The 22,084-nt window shown below is 42.8% G+C and overlaps 1 protein-coding gene across 1 annotated transcript in view; it reads right to left on the reverse strand.

Annotated features, from left to right (window-relative positions):
• Positions 1-22,084, reverse strand: part of CUBN (cubilin) — a gene marked incomplete at its 5' end in the record, with an annotated part of 131,004 nt that overhangs the window by 76,390 nt on the left and 32,530 nt on the right. The window contains 10 exons of the mRNA XM_081930943.1: positions 6,863-7,050; positions 8,027-8,183; positions 10,772-10,953; positions 12,567-12,727; positions 13,125-13,311; positions 16,298-16,428; positions 17,228-17,444; positions 17,742-17,904; positions 19,832-20,010; positions 21,510-21,669. Of these exons, the coding sequence (XP_081787069.1) occupies positions 6,863-7,050; positions 8,027-8,183; positions 10,772-10,953; positions 12,567-12,727; positions 13,125-13,311; positions 16,298-16,428; positions 17,228-17,444; positions 17,742-17,904; positions 19,832-20,010; positions 21,510-21,669 (1,725 nt within the window). The remainder of the gene's footprint in view (positions 1-6,862; positions 7,051-8,026; positions 8,184-10,771; positions 10,954-12,566; positions 12,728-13,124; positions 13,312-16,297; positions 16,429-17,227; positions 17,445-17,741; positions 17,905-19,831; positions 20,011-21,509; positions 21,670-22,084) is intronic.

Genomic DNA, 22,084 nt, shown 5'->3' on the forward strand with positions numbered 1-22,084 from the left:
GTTTTAGATCTATGATTCTAAAACAATTTACAGTTGAGAAACACAGTGGGTGTGTGGAGGGGGGGGGAGTGTCAACTACACAGGAAATATGCCATACACATTTATGAAGGGAGAGAATTCTACAGCCTAGGGGCTGCTTCAAAAAAATGCCCTCTCTTGGGCTGCCACCCCCAAACTTCTGAGGGCACTAGAACTACCAAGATGGCCATCCTTGCTGAGTTTAACAACCAACAGAAAGGAAGGAGGTGGTATTTCAAATGTTTGGAGTCTGATTTGTTCAGAGCTTTAAACACTAATGTGAACACCTTCCATTGGCTGCAGAAATGAACTGCCAACCAGTTGGTAAACATAATGCAAAGACAACAGAAGTTAGGCTGTGGTAAAGATCCTTGCGGAGGTGGTGAACACCCCCCTCGTAATTCTTTCCTAAACTTGATCTCAGACAGCAGAAACTTCGTACTTCTACGCAGTTTCTATCAAAACAAACCAGCCATTTTCAAATAAATAATGGTTGCCATAGAAACCACTTTCATGTCGTACTGCTTCCAATTTGGTTCTCAGAGCGGGACAGTTATTCACAGGAAATTCAAATGAAAACGGCGAGACAGCTGTTAACTGTTCGAGAGTGAGGCAAGAGCTAGGGTTACAGGCATTTGTGAAGCGGTCCCGCTTTCTAAAGGAAAAGAACAGCTGTGCATTTTTGTGAAGAATTTTGAACATCTCAGGCATAATTCAAGTCCTCAGTAAAGCACAGCCAAGAGCCAACTCAACTGAATTTAGTACTGCCATAGAGATATTCGTATCTTAAGTCATTTCTATATCTTGCCTCGAGGTCTTCAAATGGGCCTTTTTATTTATGGCTTCCATCAGGGGTCACCAACCTTTTTAAGCCCATGGGCACATTTAGAATTCCGAGTGAGTGCTGTGGGCTCCATACACACTTTATTTTCCCAAGGGATTTGGGTAAATAGAATCCAGTATAATTAATCCGAGCCTTGAAAAGTATGCAGAGCTGAAAGAGGAAGTGGGAAAGAGTCTCTTTTCCACATTCTTTCTTCAGCTCTGTGGTCTCCTCAAGAGAGAAAAAGAGAACCACACCAAACACCTCCTGACCATGGGGACAGTGAGTAGGGAGATGGGGGTCTCAGAGGCTTCATGAGTGAGTGCCAGGGGAAGACCTGAAGGACACATGGGCATCATGATAGTGACTGCTGGCTTACATCTTAAGAGCAGGAAGAAGCAAGGCTATATTATTATTATTATTATTATTATTATTATTATTATTATTATTCTGCCCTTCTTTCCACAAGAACCCAGGATGGCAAACACACAAATGATAAAACTTCTAAAAATAATTCCAATACAGAAACAGCCTATAGGACGCACTTTTTCCCCTCCAAAAATGAAGGGGAAATGTGTGTGCGTCCTATGGGGCGAATGCAGGCTTTCGCTGAAGCCTGGAGAGCAAGAGGGGTCGGTGCGCACAGACCCCTCTCGCTCTCCAGGCTACGCAGACCGCTGCTTGCGGAGAGTCGTCTGCATGCAGAAGCCTGCGCGCGCTGAGCTCAGCGCGTCCAAGCTTCACGGACCTCTCCGCAAGCAGCGGGAGCCAGCGCTGCGCTCCCACGGCTTGCAGAGAACTGCCTGTTTGGGGGCTGGGGTCGGGGGAAGCTCGGGCCTCCCCTGCCCCAACCCCACACCTGGGAAAAAAATATTTTTTCCCGTTTATTTCCCCCCCCCCAAAAAAAACTAGGTGCGCCTTATGGGACGGTGCGTCCTATAGGGCGAAAAATACGGTAGTTGCATTTGTATCCACCTCCCTTTTCCCGAAAAGACCTTGAACCCAGAGTTTTGCATTAAAAAACCCCATAATAAATGGCACATCTGACACTTACATTTTTGTGTGCTATTATATGTTATTTTCATTAATATATGTACTTTCCCACACACTTTATCCAAGTATATGCATTTTGGTCCTTGAATGGAGAATAGTTGTATTGCAAAATTTGGAGAAGGGTGAATTTTGAGGAATGGCTGAATTTGGGCATATTTGGCCTTGCTCCACATGGCAGCTCACCAAACAGGCACTCCAGGGGTTAGCAAAAAGCAGTAATAGGTCCAGCTGCTGCTTTATACCCATACAGAAATATATCCTTGTCTTGGGAAATGCTCAGCTAGAGGAAATGAATATAATGGCTCAATGCCCGACAGAGACTTCGGTACAGATGGGCAACCCCAACTGGAGAATGTGAGAGCATAAAGAGGAAGCAGTTGATTAAAAAGCACACCATGACTGAGTCACCATCCTTCTCATCTTCTAACTATTGCTAAATGACTTACACCAGGGCTGGGGAATCTGCGGCCCTCCAGATGTTGTTGGAGGGTGTGCTTCATAACTGAACGAAACACACAAGGACATCTAAGCAGAGAGGAGGCCCATTGAGTTCAGGAACTAAAATTATCTAGCTGCACCACTGGCAACAGCATCAGCTATTCCTCCGGCCTGCCGTTTGAAATTTGCAGATTTAGCCTTCCTCTTTGTTTCTTCGGCAGCCTCCAGCAGAGTCTACTTTTCAGACCGACTTAGTTTTCATTTCATAAATATCTTAGGAATATTCACGATGAGCTGGCATTCTTTGGCTCTCTGAGAGGGGTGAATAACAAAGCTATTAAATTCTGCTAATCCTTAGCAAATATAACAGAGCTGATATTGATCTGCTAGGCAGGCTAAAGGTCAGTATGCACCCAAGCCAAGGATGTTGTTTTGAGAACTGCACTGGCACAACCCTGTGCCCATTCTAAACCATCCTGCAGGAAATACCACAGATTGCCTTCTCATAGTTTCAGAAGGAAAGCTGCATTTTTTAGCAGTGAAGTTTTCCCCCTTCAAAGTGAAAAGGAATTTGTGAATAATTCGCTCATTCCAATCACTTGACCTCTCCAAGTTTTGCTTCACATCACTTTGGTTTTAAAACATGCTTTATATCTCAAAGAGAATGAATTGTATCTAGAGTCTCCCATTTCCCACAGATATTTCTGGGAATTTCATAAACGGAAGAGGAGCACAGTAGCTATCTCCTGTTTGTGATTCCCATGACTGCTAATCAGAGGCACAAGATATCTGATCCTTGAGATACCATGTAACCATCATGACCAGTAGAGATGCAGTGGCGACAGTTGGGGAAATGGATTCAAATCCCATTCAAAAATGAAATTACGCTGTGGGGTGTGGGTCTCTCTCTCTCTCTCTCTCTCTCTCTCTCTCTCTCTCTCTGTGTGTGTGTGTGTGTGTGTGTGTGTGTGTACTTTTCTGAATTTTGCAGTGCTGGTCTCCTAAGTACAAAAATACATATACTGATGTAAAGTGTGCATAAACATGCATATATTTGTAACAATAATATACAACAGGACATTATCCTAGAGGGAAATACTTTGCAATAATGCATACAAACCTGTGTATATTAGGGGAAATTTGAACTAAAATGTTGGTGAGTATTTATGAGGACTTTTGCAAACTTGTGTGGGAATACAGAATACTGAACGTAACACTGGAACAATGAGAAAATGAAACTGGCAGATTTGCTCATTTCTAATGGCCAATAGGATTGGTAGCTTTATACTTCAGGAATTGATCCAATTCCCTTTTAAAGTCGTCAGAGTCAGCAGCCATCGCTGTATCTTGTGGGAGCAAATCCCATAGTTCAATTGGGTTAAGCGGTGATAAAAAGTGGCTGAGCCACAGTTTACAAACATGCAAGGATTCCAAGTATATTAAGAGAGGTTAATGCAGGCTTCCTTTATGGTTCCTCCAGGGACAGATGTATGCTGGTGATACATCTGAGAACACCCATCTCTCTCTCTCTCTGCTGGCTCTCATTGACTATCAGACAGCTTTTTAACAGTGGACGAAACTATCTCAGAAAGTGGTGGGCTCTCCTTAACTAGAGGTTTTTAAACAGGGGTTGGATGGCAATCTGTCGGGGATTTTTTAGTTGTGTTTGTTCCACTGCAATGGATTGGACTAGATGGCTTTTGGGGGACCCTTCCACCTCGCCAGTTCTATGGTTCTAAGTGAGACTACGGCACATCAAACCAAAAATACCAAACCTATGAACATTCCCATAATTCTACTGAGTATTCCATCTGAATTAACTGCAGGCTTGTTATACCCAACTAGTATTTTGCTACATGCAATAGCTAGTATAGTTTGGTTGGTAGAGCATGGCCATGGGTTTGAGCCCCACGTTGGGCTGAAGATCCCTGCATTGCAGGGGGTTGGACAACTCTACGATTCTATGATTCTGCAAGCCATTGAAGCATGAAGCCTCTTATTTCTAAGGCTCACAATAAATACACCAGGACATTTGTTAAAAAACACACACAACCAAAACCAAAATGGGAGCAACTGAATTAGCTACGCTGATACTTCACAGTTGCCCCGTTGTACATTTTAATCACGTTGCCCTGAAAAGGCAGGGTGTGGCAGCTGAAGAAAAACTGCAACTAAAAATAAGCTATTAGTCATTCACTGTGGGACTTGCATGTCTCAGAGTAAAACCACCCTCATGGAGGCATTTTGAAGCATTTGGAGCTTTTAGTCATCTGAGGTTTGATGTAATTAGAGACCATCTTTCTCTTGCATCCTTTACATTACTATGGCGGTTTTAAGTTCTGCTTTCAGATTGCCAGGTAGAAAATTTCTTAACCATGTCAGGATCAGATGCATAAGCATTGGTCTCCCTGGTTTCAGAGCAGGGCTTGCCAACATTTTGAGGTCCATGGGCACAAATGGGGTTGGATGAATATGCCACATTCAGTTTCTCTCAGCTTCTCATTGTGCCAATTTGATATTCCGTTTTCCACATTTCCACATCAGTTTATGATTGAGGGGAAAACACACTTACACCATAATTCTCATTCAAGTTTCTTCTTCTACACACATTCTTTTCTGCAATTTTACCTAATACTGTGGACGCTTGGGTTGTGAATGTGATCCATGCGGGAAGCATGTTCGCAACATGCAGGGCCACGTCTGAGCATGCACAGGTTGCGATCCAGCGTTTCTCCGCATGCAAAAAGTGCGATTTAGTGCTTCTGTGCATGTGCAAGCGCCAAAACCTGGGAGTAACCCATTCCGGTACTTCCAGGTTTGGCGCAGTGCGCAACCCGAAATTGCGCAACCCGAAGCGTCTGTAACCCGAAGTATGACTACATACACATTTTTGCACAGCATTTCCCCCTAATATGTGTTTTTGTGTATTATTTTCCTGGATATATGCATTTACACAACACTTCATCCTAGCATATGCATTTTTGTACACGTTACAAAAATGCAAAGATCACCAGTGTTGAAGCAATGATTCTTCAACATCAACTTCATTGGTCTGGTCATGTTATTCAGATGCCTGATTATCGTCTTCCAAAGCAACTATTCTATTCAGAACTTAAAAATGGAAAGCGTAATGCAACAAAAGAGGTTTAAAGACTGTCTCAAGGCAACTCTTTTAAACATGTAATATAAACACCGACAACTGGGAAACACTGGCCTGCAAGCTCTCCAATTGGTGAAGAGCCTTTCTCAAAGGTGTCATGGGCTCTGAAGATGCTCAAACTCAGGACAAAAGGGAGAAACATACTAAGAGGAAGGCATGCTTAGTAAACCCTCACAGTGATCAACTCCCATCCGGAAACCTTTGTCCCCACTGTGGAAGGATGTGTGGATCCAGAATTGGCCTCCACAATCACTTATAGACTCACCGTTAAAACAGTGTTTATGGAAGACAATCTTACTTGGCTATGAGTGATCACCAAAGAAGAAGACAACTTGGCTGGATAATTGCATTGCAAAATTTGGAGAAGTGCAAATTTGAAAGTGGGGGCTGTGCTCTGGTTCTTGTTGTGTTTCAGAAAATGCGAATACGGCAAGTTAACATTTTAAAAAAAAGTGAACTGAATGTCTCCCCATCCCTATTTGCAAACTAGGGAACTGCCATGGGCCACACACGCCATGACCAAGCACACACCTCAGCACATTCTATTAGCTACAACAGAATGATTCTTTCAAGACTAGAAGGAGCTGATGAGGAGACCCCACTGAGTGCCATGGAAGGCCTCTGAGGGTACCTGGTGCCCCAGGGGTGCAACATTGGCAACCCATGTTTTAGAGGAACCAATGCCTTGGAGACTTACCTCAAGCTTTAAATCACTAACTATATCTGTAGAAAGTCAAAAACAACAACAAAGATCTACTGGTGGTAATGTTTGCTTTGAGTGTCACTGAAGTATTAAGATATTTTCTAAATGTACATAAAGTGGAGGAGTAGAAATGCATTCACCAGTGGCAGCCCGAGAAAAAATAGAAGAAAAAAAGGGCATTTCTGCAGATGAAAGTGATGGTTGGTTGGTGAGAGACCCTGTGTGAGAGGCAGGGAAGGGAAGATCTCTCCATATTGAGCAGCTGGGAGAAGAAAGGGAAGCTCCCAGGTGAGAGCTGGGAGGGTCTACGCCTTCTGTGTGAGACAAGGGTTAAGATCTACCTGTGAAAGAGGGCTTTGTTTTTCTTTCTTTTTATTCAGATTAGTTTGTTTTTTGTTGTACTGTATGCTTAAAAATTCAATAAAAAATAAAAAGAGGCAAAGGGCATTTCTGGGAGGGTGTGCAGTTTTACAAATTATCCATGTTAAAAAGTCATGCATTTCAAACACAGTGTGAATCAGCATTTAGTTTTGTAGGCTTCTTTCAAGCTCAAATATCTTCCCCTTTGATAACTCAAACAGAGTTCCTTCTTGATTTGCCCTTGTTCCTTTTTTTTGTAGATCCTCTTTCAACACCATATGCAAAACAGGAAATATTTTCTTCATACCTTTAAATGGTCACGCCCACAGTTTTCTCCTCCTTCTGTGCTAAAGTCTGAGAAGCTGTAGTTGAGTGTATTGCCAGTTGTAGTTTGGATGGTCCAGGTGCAAAGTGAATCCGGAGGATACTTATTAGGGTAGTTCAAACTCTCCAAGATGCCTTGGCTACGGTTGGCAATGACCACACCCTGGCAAACTTGTGAAAAACATTTGAAAAAAAGGTTATACTTTCTAAAGTTTTCTGTTCTATATTTTCAAAGCATCAACCAAAACTCATACCTTGGAAGTTGACCAGAATTCCTTCCAGAAGTCCGTTCGACTTCCAAAATGTTTGGAAACCAAAGCACAGCTTCTGGTTGACTGCAGGAAGCTCCTGCAGCCAATCGGAAGCTGCAGAAGCCCTGTTGGATATTTGGCTTCCAGAAGAAGTTCAAAAACCGGAACACTCACTTCTGGGTTTAGATCATTCAGGAGCCAAAACGTGCGAGTAACAAGGCGTTCAAAAACCAAGGTACAACTGTAATGTCTATAACTAACAATGAGAGTAACAGATATTTTGTAGAGGAGAATCCTACTTATTCATCATCTCTTATGTAATATCCCCCAACACTCTTTCCAAAAATCCCAGTGGCCTTATAAACATGTATTTGAAGAAAGAAAGAAAGAAAGAAAGAAAGAAAGAAAGAAAGAAAGCTATCTTAAAACATCCGCTATGTCCATCCCAGACAATATATTATATACAGTTTATCATCATTGTCTCATAGGACAAGTTTCTGGTTTAAGCAAATCTTCATAACAAGCTGGATCACAGCAGCAGTACTACCAACATGCTGATTTCTTTTTTATTCATGATTTTTATGGGGGGTGGGGAGGGAGGGAAAGATGGGATAGGGGAAAGGAAAAAATAGAGAAGGAACAAAATGGGGTACAGTGTATCTTATATAGAAAGGGTGGGGAACCTCTGACCTGCAGGCCAAACATGGCAACTAGGGGTTAAAATTTGGTCTGAAGTTCAGCTTCATGGTCATGTTTCTTGGTCTCGTCATTACATACTTGAATAAATGGAAATGAGGAAAGAACTTTTTAACTTGGAACAGCAAAGGTACGCGCACAGAGATAGCCAGAAATGGTTGCCATATTCATGTTACGGAAATCAAATTGTTAGTACTTACTCTGCTTATAACGAGCAAAGAAACCTCCACCTCCCAAAGTGACATCTGTCCTCAGTTTTACATACAAACTGTCCCCAGTAGAGTGGAGGGTGGGTGGTATCTGGTCACCACAAAATTTGCCCAGCATCTTAGCATTGGTACTGTTGCCATCATAGACCTATATAGTTATAGGACAATAGAAACATAGAAGTAAAAACAGTATTAGATGACTGCTAAATTGATTATAGATAATTTTTAGCAGGGAGTAGATGTGCAGTGCAGTGGGAATTAATCTCGTATTTCCTCAAGAATGTATGCAAATGAGCACATGTTGAACATACTGCAATCCTATTGTACAATCCATGGGGTACAGCTAATTGAACTCACACAAGGCTAGACAGACACATATTTGATTCACTATACCATGAGATGTCTGCTGTGGGATGTTTCTGTTTTGGCATAAATAAATTTTTAAAATTAAAAATTATCTAGTAGAACCTTAGAGACCAACTAAGTTTGTTCTGGGTGTAAGCTTTTGTGTGCATGCACACAAAAGCTTATACCCAGAACAAACTTAGTTGGTCTCTAGGGTGCTACTGGACAATTTTTTAAATTTTTTAATTTACTTCAACTGTGTCAGACCAACACAGCTACCTACCTGAATCTGTTTTGGCAATTATTTCATCCTGGTGCTGTAATTTATTTATTTTGCTGTATTTATGTGCCACTTTTCCTGATGCGATATCCGAATAGCCAGGATGACACCATGATGAAAAGTAAAACCAAGAAAACGGGTGCAAAAGTAGCTGCAGAGAAACCATGGTTGTATTTGCATGCCATGCTACAGTAAGTGAAATCATGGCTTACTGGAACCCTGCGGACATTCAGCTGTCAGCTACTTTGCTCCGCCCTGGCTTTTTTAAAAAATCCCATGCCATGTGGAGATGAGGTTTGGCTTAGTGTGTGATCTGAACCTGGTCTCAAAGTTAAGCTCTCTCCTCACTAAACATGAAACACAGCCATAGTTTCTTCCTGGTTGCAGTTTGTGGCTAGCAAGGAGACACTTTAACCAAGCGTTCCCGTGGTTAGAAGCAAAGTGGTTTCAGGCTCTTCTCTGGGAGCCCAGTTTGACTTACAAAGTCATGCAAACCAGGCCAGTGGCTACACACAGGTACTGGAATGGTGTATGAAAGAATGGAAGGGACTTTTGGTTCGACCACCATGACATGGCAATTTTCATCAGAATCAAACCTCATAAAACTTCGGCATGACCCTGCTCATAAGCACTATTAGGATAATGCTGACTGTTCAAATATTTGCTAGACTCACATGTGCTTTCAGGAATAACAGAAGTGGCTGGAATGTCCAGCATTTGAATGCTGATTGTTGTTGTTTTTTAGGGGGGGGGACATTCACCAGGGGGTAAAAAAATATTCTAATGCTCTAATTATTAAGAAAAATACTCAGGTCATTTATATAACAATTTGAATATGGACAGACAATGGAGTTCTTGTTAGGGAACTCACTGCCTTTGTTCTTATAATTCATTAAAGCATTTTGCTAACAGCCTGATGTGCAAGACACATTCCCGCTCAGGCTGAAAAATGTTCATCTTTATAGAAGACAGCTCTCTGTGGAAGCGAAATTTAAGTGGCAGATTGCATTCTAGAATTTCTTAAAATGATGGCACACTTTATGAAGGAACATCGACTGAAGTCCCTGCCCATCCTTCGCCATCGCATGGAGAAAATCACTGACTACTGACTTCCAAACTTGATCCACCCAGGAAGCCACCCAGAGTGTCTGGGGAAACAGCCAGATGGGCGAGGTATAAATAATAATAAATTTTATTATTATTATTATTATTATTATTATTATTATTATTAGAGAGGGAAGCTATTTCCCTGTTCCCCCACTTCATGATAGTGGTCCCAACACTGGAATCAGCAGCTAAGGGGAAAGCCAAGGCTGAGGACCTCCAGATGCTGTTGGACCAACTCCCATCAGCCCCACTGGTATATTGGATGGTTGGGGATGATGGGACTTGGACAACATCTGAAGGGCCATGGGCTCCCCATTCTTGCTTTAGCCACATTTATAGTCTCATTCTTGGGGCTAAAAGGAGCAACTGGAACTCGGACAGCAACCAGAAGGACTCTCTTTTCTTTTCTTTTCTTTTTTCTTTTCTTTTCTTCTCTACTTTACTGCTTTGCACTCTTCTTTCCTAGAACAGTTGAGACCAACCATAGTGACTGACTGCATATAGAGTAAAAGTCCCCAATATGGCCAAGAATGAAAAGTTCTTGATTAGGAAGAAGTTTGGATAGGGGAAATTGCAACTCCAGGGCTGGGTCCCCTGTGACTAAGTAATGGGAAAATGAGGGGTGGAAATGACATCCATACATAGCTATGGGCAACAGTTCCTGCCACCAGGGTGGAACCTTCCCCCAGGCACTGGGTGGCTTGGAATATTTTTGTAAAGAAAAAAAGGCATTGTGTAAACTGGTCATTAGTGGAGAATTGTTCTATTGGTGCTGAAGGTCTCTTTTTACATTTTTAATATCTCTAGAACAGTCCCTAGTACTCCCATCAGCCCCAGCCAGCATGGCCAATGGCTACTGGTGATGGGAGATGTAGTCCAACAAATTTGGAGGGCTGAAAGCTGAGGAAAGCTGCTCCAGGGCAAGCTACATAGTGCCATGATTCTTACTGACCATCCCTGGGGATAATCAACCTTATTGGGGGGAAATAAGCCATCGTACATACAGCAACATAGTCATATTGACAACTTGAATGAGACTCTAGGTGAAACTGATCAAACTGGAGTTCAAAAGGGCTTCCATGACTTGACTTGAGGAGCCAGTAGCATTCTGAATTGTGGTAGTAAGGCAATGGATAGTTGGGAGATGTAAAGATTCCAGAAGAAGTTGCAAGGGTTCCACCACAACCTAAAAACAAGTACAAAGAAAATACAGTTACAGATAGGTAGCCGTGTTGGTCTGCCATAGTCAAAACAAAAAAATTCCTTCCAGTAGCACCTTAAAGACCAACTAAGTTAGTTCTTGGTATGAGCTTTCGTGTGCATGCACACTTCTTGAAAGCTCATACCAAGAACTAACTTAGTTGGTCTTTAAGGTGCTACTGGAAGGAATTTTTTTGTTTTAAAGAAAATACAGCTCAGCCACGTTGACCAACCTCTGTTAACGTCCAAAGTGCATGTCCAGTAAGGGAGAAATCCTTAACATTTCGCATCCACATTGGAGGAAAGTGGTATATGCCATACAACATTTTCTACTCAGGGAACTGGTAGTTTGAAAATCAGTGGCTCTGGATGATACCAAGAATGTGACTGAAGGTTAAGTGGCAAGAGACCAAAGTATCATCACTGAGGAAGGAAAGCTGGGCTATAGTCCTGCCCCTAGTAACGGTACCCCCATCAGTAATTTCACTTCCATTAAGAAGAGACCATAAATTTTCCCAAGGGATTGTAGAATCATAGAATTATTTAGTGAATTTATACCCTGCCCTTTCTCATAGGTAAAGGTAAAGGTACCCCTGCCCATACGGGCCAGTCGTGTCCGACTCTAGGGTTGCGTGCTCATCTCGCTCTAGAGGCCGTGAGCCAGCGCTGTCCGAAGACACTTCCAGGTCACGTGGCCAGCGTGACGAAGCTGCAGCTGGCGAGCCAGCACCAGTGCAGCACACAGAAATGCCGTTTACCTTCCCGCTATAAAGCGGTACCTATTTATCTACTTGCACTTAAGGGTGTTTTCGAACTGCTAGGTGGGCAGGAGCTGGGACTGAACGACGGGAGCTCACCCCGCCACGGGGATTTGAACCGCCGACCATACGATCAGCAAGTCCTAGGCACTGAGGTTTTACCCACAGCGCCACCCGCGTCACGCCCTTTCTCATAAAGCAGCCTAATTTGGTGAGGCAGTGTTCCTTTCAACCTAATGGACCAGCAGTTTCATGGCCCCTTCTTGCAACTAGTTATTTACTTATTTGACAGTATTTCCATAAGATGCATCAAGGGGGCTTAGGATGCAATAAAATCAATCTATGAATATCTATAAAACCAAATTAAGAATGTCAATATAACAGCATTCAATACTGCAATTGATAGCAATTTTACAGATTTACACATTTATAACATGTATACAGTCCTCTGCTTTTTCTGTAGCAAAAGCCCAGATGGCTTATGGAAAGGTCACACCATTAATGTAAGAAATTATAGCATGCAACATTCTAAATATTAAAACCCAAAACTATTCCTGCCTGCCTACATTTCCCCCAGCATCTTTAGCAGAGGCATAACTGAACCCTGGTGGGCCCCTTTTGGGAAGGAGTTCCACCATTGTGGCGTCACCACTGAAGAGGCCCTGTTTGCTGTCCTCAGCAGGCAAATGGACCTGATTATAGTCTCACCCACAGATCCCAGTAAGAAAGGCCAAAGAGCTTTATTCAGGAAGGATTTGCCAACAAGATAGAGAAACAAATATCTTCCTCCCTACCTGACAGTAATAGACACCACTTTCTTTATCTGGCGTCCTGATTTTACCTGTTGATGTTCCATCCCAATAAGCTGAGAATCCAGTGCTCGTATGCAAAAAATCACTTTCGAACTTTATCCACAGTTTGTTACTCTGGGAGATTGTCACTGGAGGCAACGTTGAGCCACAGTATTTCCCAAGCAATGGCGATGTCTCGTAACCTCCATCTCTGCAGTCAAGAGGAACCGCACAATGATGGTTAAAAGGAAACCATGCTGTGTGTTCAATCACCAAAAGAGGTTCAGTTGGTGGGAATGTGGGGCAGGGGTTTTCCACAGCTCCCCAGTGATGGTATTCAAGCTCACTGCCACTGCCCTCTCTGTCCCGTTATGCAGCAGCAATGCAGCTGGAGGGAGGTGAGGTGAGCTGCCAATCACAGTAGACAGTACTGGGGTTGATGGACAATCAGCCTGACCAGGTAGAAGACAGCTCCTTACATTGCAATGGATATTTAGTGTATGGTGTTCAGGGATACCGGCTGGAAGAGGGAGCATCTTAGGTACATTACAAGGTGAAGTGGATTCATGAACCTGTCAGGTATTACTATGAAGATCTCAGAAACTTGCCTGAGTTCTACGTAATCACTTGAACACCTGGCCCCTTCCTCCAAAGAGAAGTTGGTGAAGTGCAAAGCAATCTGTTTGTTGTTCCCCACGTGGATCCTGTAGATGCATGTCATTCGGTTGGGATAGTGGCCAGGATAGTTTGGAGATGTTAACTCACCGGACGCCTCCGTGTATTCATGTGAACAGACTTGAAAGGAAATGGAACGAAACAGACAGGCAATGTTTAAAAGACATTGGAAATCTTGGCCTCATTGAAAAGATCTTCATAGGTTACAAAGAGTTGGAAACAACCCGTTGCTAACCCACCACCTCCCCCCAAAATGAACTATTTTTGCTTGTTCTTTGCTATTGCTTTAAGTTAAAATGCATCTTTCAAGACCGAAGATTCAAAGAAGATTTCATCTATTTATATATGACTTAAAGAAATTTCATCTAGACAAAAAAAAGTTTTTAATAATAATAATAAAAAAAAAAAACAAGGGATGGTAAGGACTTTATCCTCAGCTTAAACCAAGTTCTTTTCCGCTGTTTTCTTTTCTGCTTTTTCTGGAAGACCAAATCAGGACAGGTTCACATAGCTAGCGAGAGATAACGGCAGGAGCAAAAACGACCCAGGCACATGGTTCAGAGAACACTAGATGTCAGAGCATCCTTCTCTGACCTGTGGCCCTTCCCCAACTTCTCTTGACTCCAGCTCCCATCAGCCCCAGGCAGCCCATCCAACAGTCAGGGGTGATGGGAGGTGGAGATCAAGAACACATAAGCTGCCCTGCAGCCCCTGATCTATCTTGCTGACCTCAGGTGTTGCGTGGAGGTAGGTTTGGGACAAATAAGCTTCAAACAGCAATCCAGTTGGCTAGTGTGCTTAACAGCTGGCAGTCCCACATAGGGAGGAATGCAGCATTCAAGCCTGGCTGTAACTAGCCCATGATTAATTGAGGCTTGCCTTCTCCCAACAGGGCCGCAGCTAGTAACTGATGATAATGTCAGGCAAGAGGAGATCTTACTTAGTCGAATGTCAAGCTGGGAAATGCTGTGCTAGAGAGAAAACCTAGGCCCTGATTCAAGCACTAAAATATATCCATCTTGTGCAGATGGAGCCCCAGTTTGAGGTTTCCCATTGCAAAGTAGGTGGGCAGTTCCTATTGCAATGTCTTTTGTGAAAATATGTGCTATCTTTCTAGTAGCATGTGCATATAGTTAAGGGGAAATGTGCTTCTCTCTCTCTCGCTCTCTCCTCTCTTCTTGAAGAAACCAATTAACTCTAAATTTAAATATTATCTCTTCTGTGCAGTTCTTCCACAGTAAATGAAGATGGATCTTGAAACCTAAGCAACGATGGTGTGGTTGCCTAATGCCTAGTGCACTTATTTTGTTTAGAGCTGCACAGTGTTCAGAGGAGATTAAAGACAGATGAATATAAAACTAAAACATCCTGCTTGGCTAATGTCCTTCCATGTAAATTTGTCCAACACTATTAGAGTAACTCTTCCTTTTTCATTTCCTAACTGGAACAGAGGTACCCTATTCAGTAACACAGCATCCAGCTCCTAGATTAAATGCTATCCATGTCAATTATAAATAGTGCAGGCACAAAGTTTTGGGTTGGTGATCTTTGTCAATAACAGGAAATCGCCTGATGTCTTGGTGCTTTTATTAACCATTAGGAGAAACCTTGAGCTTCCGTCCATTTTCAGTATATGAATTCCAGCTTGCCCAGGGGAGAGTAAAATTGTACTGAGTAGCAGTGCACAACTTTCTCTGCCAGGGTGTGAAGATGGCTAGACCCATCTGGTTCTGATCCCTGCCAGTCCAAGCCAGTCCAAAGCTGGCTCTCATGGAAAGGGCAATAAAAGCTGCTGGAAGCTGAACTGTGTAAACAGCCAGTGGAAGATTAAAACACCATTTTGTTGTCTCTTTCTTATGCATCATTGCGCAACCCAGAAAATTAAAGCTGGGACATTTCCCTCTCCTGTTCCTCCAGAAACACAATTCAGATCCATTATTTGCCAAGATTCTAATTTTAAAAGCTAGATGAAGGGTCTTGCATTGGGCATGATTTTTCTTTTAATTTGATCTCTCCCTGTCAAAAGAGTTTTGCTACTTTCTCCAAGAGTCCTTTTATCCTAATATTTGCAACCTCCAACTCACCCTGCACCCCCCTACAGAACATACTCTATCTTCTTCTTCTTTTTTTTTTGCAGACAATAGAAGAAAATCTCAGCACTTGAAATCCTGCTGGTACTGGCACAGAGTAACATAATTAACTGACTTAATTTTACCAACTCGGAGAAAAGAAGGAGTCCAAACAAAGACCCTTTGTGGGTAAGTTCAAAAGCAAGCCCGTTTAGAAACATTCAGCCACGGACATTTCAAATTGAATCTTTATCCCTCTGCAGCTTGGAGTGAATGCATTTGCCAGGCATGACATTCCTTGCCAGCCTTTGCTCACTCAAAATCCAAGGACTAAGTAAGATCTCCTCTTCCCTGACATTATCATCAGTCACTAGCTGCAGCCCTGTTGGGAGAAGGCAAGCCTCAATTAATCATGGGCTAGTTACAGACAGAGGGACGTGGGTGGTGCTGTGGGTTAAATCACAGAGCCTAAGACTTGCTGATCAGAAGGTCGGCAGGGTGAGCTCCCGTTGCTTGGTCCCTGCTCCTGCCAACCTAGCATTTCAAAAGCATGTCAAAGTGCAAGTGGATAAATAGGTACTGCTCTGGCGGGAACGTAAACAGTGTTTCCGTGCTCTGCTCTGGTTTGCCAGAAGCGGCTTAGTCATGCTGGCCACATGACCTGGAAGCTGTACGCCGGCTCCCTCGGCCAGTAAAGCGAGATGAGCGCTGCAACCCCAGAGTCGGTTATGACTTGACCTAATGGTCAGGGGTCCCTTTACCTTTACTAGTTACAGCCAGGCTTGAATGCTGCATTCCTCCCTATGTGGGACTGCCAGCTGTTAAGCACACTAGCCAACTGGATTGCTGTTTGAAGCTTATTTGTCCCGAACCTACCTCCACACAACACCTGAGGTCAGCAAGATGGCTCAGGGGCTGCAGGACAGCTTATGTGGCAAACACATCCCCACCCACCCCAGCATCCGCTTCCCAAGAAGCCAGTCTCAGGGAACCTAACAAGAACACTGGTCCCGGACACAGTGATTGTCAAAGCGTACCTGTAGATGAATTCAACGAAACATAATTAACCGAGAACCCTTCAGAGGCAATATTGCGGTTTGTCACAAAAGATAACATCAACGTGTTGCCACCGCTGGTCATAGATGGTGGGACTGACCTCCCACAGTACCTGAGACAAAACAATTATAAATAGCATAGAATGGACCTGTTAGATCAACCCCCTTTTGAGACCTGTTTTCAAATCCCTACTTGCCCATAAAGCTCACTGGGTGACCTTGGACCAGTCACCAACTCTCGGCTAACCTACCTCACAGGGTTGTTGTGGGGATTTGGGGAGAGGAAGAACCATGGGCACCATCCTGAGCTCTTTGGGGGAAAGGCGAGATATAAACGTAATAAATAAACAAATATAAAATAACCTCTGGTGGACAAATGTGCAACCGAGTATGTCACCTCCATACATTTTTAAAATGTTCAGCTAATATTCTAGCCTTCAAAGTAATAAGGAGCAGAAAAAATGGACTGTTCTGTTTTACCATACCTTAAAGAGAATGGCTGGCAAAGTTGTGGCAAAGAAAGGACAGGGTATTGATTAAAGTTAGATAGTGGATTGTGATGATGACAGTATAATTTGTACCCTGCCCGTCTGTGTTGCCCCAGCCACTCTGAAGGGTTTAAAGGGTTGTAAAACAGCTTGATGTGATAAGCAGGCTACATCAAGTACACTTACAATGCAATCGTATACCTGTTTACTCACAAGTTGCACTGAATTCTATAGGATTTATTCCTCCATATTAGCATGTATGGCAGGTAATGGGAACCTCTGGCCCTCCAGAAGTTGCTGAACCGCAACTCCCATCAGCCTTAGCAAACACTGTCAACAGCAAAGAGATGATGGGAGCAACATCTGGAGAGCCAAAAGCTCTTCACACCTGCTGTATCAGAGTGCAGATTTTATATATGCATACCGCCCCAGTGTTGTCATAGTGCTGTTGTCATAGATTTCAAGGTAATCTCTGTTGCAGTTGTAATCAAATTCCAAGTAGAAATATGAAAAGGTCAGACGGATCAAGTAACCAGGCTGAACTAAGATGCTCCATGCACATCTGACACCATGTGGGTAGATCGCTGGGTAGCCAGGACTTGAGATGATTCCGTTTGGTTCTGTGAGAGTCCCTCCACATGCTATAACCGCAGAGGAAACAGGGTATAAATCAAGGCATCACAAGGCAGCTATGGAGACAGTTAATAAATCCTTAAAGCGGTTTGATTATAATATGCTTTTTTGTTTAAAACTTTCTAACTTTATATAAAAGCGTTTGCATTGTGCATTTAAGCCCTTTGTAAGGACTGTACTTTCTTCAGAAATAGTGCATTTAATTATACAATTTAATTGCTTTTCATTATATCAGTCCAGGTAATTTGGTGTCAATGGCGGGGAGTCAAAAGGAGAGAGAGTGGGGGAAGGGAGGCAACATTTACCTGCATCCAAAGACTTGTATTCAGCTAGGAAGCCAAGGTTTTCAGCAGATGAAGCTCTGAATTTGATATATAGATTGTTACGCATAGATTGAATTACTGAAGGCACAGTTTCACCACAGTATTTCCCCAAGGAAGGAGCATTCACATTGTTTCCATCTCTGACCTGCAAGGGGGCAAATGTGCAGAAGTCGTGAAATAGCTGTCACATTAAGCATACATAGGAACCAGGCTTGTACAGTCAGGCCATGTGGCCAGGGCAGCTGTCTAACAGCTCCATCTGGTATGCAGGCTGAGACCTACCTGCCCACGGACTGTCTCGCCAGAGTGGGGCATTCTCTAGTTATCTCTCGCTTGGACTACTGCAATTCGCTCTACGTCGGATTACCTTTGAAGGTGACCTGGAAACTACAACTAATCCAGAATGTGACAGCTAGACTTATGACTAGGAGTGGCCACTGGGACCATATAACACCGGTCCTGAAAGACCTACATTGGCTCCCAGTATGTTTCCAAGCACAATTCAAAGTGTTGGTGCTGACCTTTAAAGCCCTAAACAAAGCATAGGCAAACTTGGCCCTCCAGATGTTTTGGAACTACAATTCGCATCATCCCTGATCACTGGTCCTGTTAGCTAGGGATAATGGGAGCTGTAGTCCCAAAATATCTGGAGGGCCAAGTTTGCCTATGCCTACCCTAAACGGCCTCAGCCCAGTATACCTGAAGGAGCATCTCCACCCCCATCATTCTGCCAGGACACTGAGGTCCAGTGCTGAGGGCCTTCTCGGTGGTTCCCTCACTGCAAGGTTACAGGGAACGAGGCAAAGGGCCTTCTCGGTGGTGGCACCCACCCCGTGGAACGCCCTTCCATCAGTTGTCAAGGAAATGACAACTGTCTTTTAGAAGACATCTGAAGGGAGCTGACCAGAGTGGCTGGGGAAATCCAGCTGGATGGGCAGGGTATAAATAATAAATTCATCATCATCATCATCATCATCATCATCATCATCATTTACACACTGATTGGCAGTGGCTTTCTAGGGTTTCACTCAAAGATTTCAGGGATTGAAACAAGGACCTCCTGCATGCAAAATTGCTCTCTACCTGTGGGCGATGGTCCTTCAGCTACTGTAAAGGTAAAGGTAAAGGGGCCCCTGACTATTAGGTCCAGTCATGGACGACTCTGGGGTTGCGGTGCTCATCTCACTTTACTAGCCGAGGGAGCCGGTGTACAGCTTCTGGTTCATGTGGCCAGCATGACTAAGCCGCTTCTGGAGAACCAGAGCAGCGCATGGAAACACCGTTTACCTTCCCGCCGGAGTGGTATCTATTTCTACTTGCACTTGGACATGCTTTTGAACTGCTAGGTTGGCAGGAGCAGGGACTGAGCAACGGGAGCTCACCCCGTCACAGGGATTCGAACCGCCAACCTTCTGATCAGCAAGCCCTAGGCTCTGTGGTTTAACCCACAGTGCCACCCGCGTCCTACTGTAGTGCTACTGTAGTGGACTGTTATTCTTTTCACACTTAAAGGTGACCCTACCTAATCCATGTTTTCCAAAACAATAACAGAACCGAAATGCGGCTCTCCTTCTCTGAAATTTGCAGTGCACTTCTCCATCCAAGTAACGTGTGCAAAAAGGCATGTGCTGGAGTACAGTGCCCATAATTAATGAAAACAACAAACCAAAAAAATCGTTACATTACGGGGAGGTGTTTTGCAATGTGTATAGTAAGCCAAATTGCACAGAAATGTGTGTATTTCTGGAGAAATTCACTAATGAATTTTCATTTGGACTTTCAAAACAATTGCAAACAGATGTGGAAACATGGAGAGCTGTATTTAAGATTGGAAAATAAAAATAAAAACAGAAAATGGACAGATTCACCCAACTTTAAAGTTCTCTATTCCGTCTCTCTTTCATTCCTGCCTCCCTCATTTGAACCCTAAATATGTTTCCTCAGAATAAAAGTCCCATCAGTTTCACAGGGACTGGCACTTAGTACACTTAGAATTGTCTTTTGGTAAAACTGAGCTCCGTAAACCAAGATTTATATTTGGGTTTCTTTCTTTTTTAAAAAAGACACTTCACCTCAACATAATCCAAGTCACAACTGCTGATGTTACGGAGCCGAAAGTCAGTGAAGTTCAGAATCACTCGATGGCCTTCTGGCTGAGAGATGATCCACTCGCAGATCTTGTAATGAGACAATGGCCTGGTATAATAGGGTGATCTGATGACACCTTCACCGGACAAAGCTCCTCCACAGGCTGCCAATAGAAATGGACCATTAGTAATTCTACTGATAATACTAGGAAGCAGTTTCAAACCAGGGTGGAGAAACATCAATGGGTGTTTTTTTAAAAAATAAATAAATCGGATTTTTAAAAATTTAAATCAGATTTTTAAAATAAAATGCTTTTGGGGGAAAACTCTTTCTAAAGATAGTTTTCTATTTAAGTTACATTACAGTCCAAAGGCTATTCATCAGGAAATAAGGATTTGTTTTAATTTTTTCAGTCTAAAAAAACTCAATCTAAGTTTTTTTTTAAAAAGAATTTGTTTAACCACATCAGTTAACAAACATGGATACATATGCTATAATGTTATTGTTTTAGTTAAATAAATTGTTTAAATTGTTATTAAAGAAATGGTTATTTTTCTTCTTCCAGTAAAGTACACCAGAAAAGTTGTCCAAATATAAACAGTTAACTTATTAAACCTCACAATAATTCCATAATTATCTATGTATTTCTAATAGTATACCCAAATCAGTAATTTTTTATATAACTGTAAAAACTACTCTGAAAATTTATTATTCCAAAAATGAAACCTTCACCTGGTTGTAAATATTAAGATTATACCAGCAAGGATGAGTCTTTCTGTAAAAAGTAAATAAATGATTTAAATCAAATCCATCCTATTTCAAACCAAGCAAAACTACTGATCCAGGTTCAATATTGTACACACTGACTGGCAGTGGCTCCCCAGGGTTTCAGAGAGAAGACTCTACCTAGACATGCTAAAGATCAAACCTGGGTCCATCACTATGCTAAGACCTACCTGGGATACTTATAGCTACTATAAGTCCATAGTGTGCTCCATCATGATGACCTGTGAGAACCTGGTAATGTCTTCTCTTTTCCCTATCAACTTTATTTAAAAGTAATTGAAACCTAGGAAGCTGCCTTATACTGAGTCAGACCATTGGTCCATAAAGCTCAATATGACCTACCTGGCTGGCAGTGGAGCTCCAGGACTTCAGGGAGAAGTCATTCCCAGTCCTACTTGGAGATGCAAGTAATTGGACCTAGGCCAGCAGTTCTCAACCTGTGGTTCCCCAGATGTTGTTGGACTACTACTCCTATCATCCCTAAGCTCTGGCCTTGCTAGCTAGGGATGATGGGAGTTGTAGTCCAACAACATCTGGGGACCCACAGGTTGAGAACCCTTCTGCGCAAAAAAGCATATGCTCTACCACTAAGCTACAACTCTACCACATCTCAGGTTTTCCATGGAATTTCACTTTAGAATTGATTAATAAATCTTTACAGAGATTGACTAATGAAACCTGAATTCGCTCCATCAACGTTTTTCTCATGTCTAGTCCTATAAAAACCAACAGACACCACTGAGTTCTATGGAAGAAAATATATAGTGGCCCACCCCACAGATGGGCATTGCACAGGTAAGGGATAATGATTTGCTCAGTTGATTTGCTCCTGGGTCCAAGTGAAGACTCACAGCATTTATAAACCATTTTCCTTACCGACATCATAAACAGCCCTGAAGCTAGATCTTTGTACTGAGGTATCGGACTTGAACTTGACCCAGAGGTTGCTGCCATGGGAAGTGATAGCCGATGGAAGTGTATTGTTGCCACAGAACTTGTTGATTAAGGGGTCCATCTCAGTGTCACCATCCCGGACCTAGGCCACAAAAGAAAATGAAACCACTGAAAAGGTAAACATCAACCAGAACCATGTTTTCGAGGGAATGGTTGGGTGTGCCCCAGACCAATTCAAATTCCAGTTCAAGAAACAACAGCATTCAAACACACCTGCTGCTTACCAAACTGGTGACTCCCATATTGGCTGCTGAAGAAGGTAGAAAGGTGATTTTAATATTTGCATGTAAGCTGTTAAAGATCTGGCAACCCCTCCTCTTAGTCCCTCTGAATCATTCACAAGTCTCTAGTGGCTAGAGGAACCATTCACAAGTTAGATGGTGTTATTTCAGATATGCCTGCACCAGTGCCGGATTTACGTGTAAGCTAAACAAATTATAGTTTAGGGCCCCACTCTCTTGGCCCCCCCAAAAAAAATTTAAAGGAAAAAACCACCT

The sequence above is a fragment of the Podarcis melisellensis genome (assembly GCF_964234715.1).
Source record: "Podarcis melisellensis genome assembly, chromosome: 12".
NCBI lineage: Eukaryota > Metazoa > Chordata > Lepidosauria > Squamata > Lacertidae > Podarcis > Podarcis melisellensis.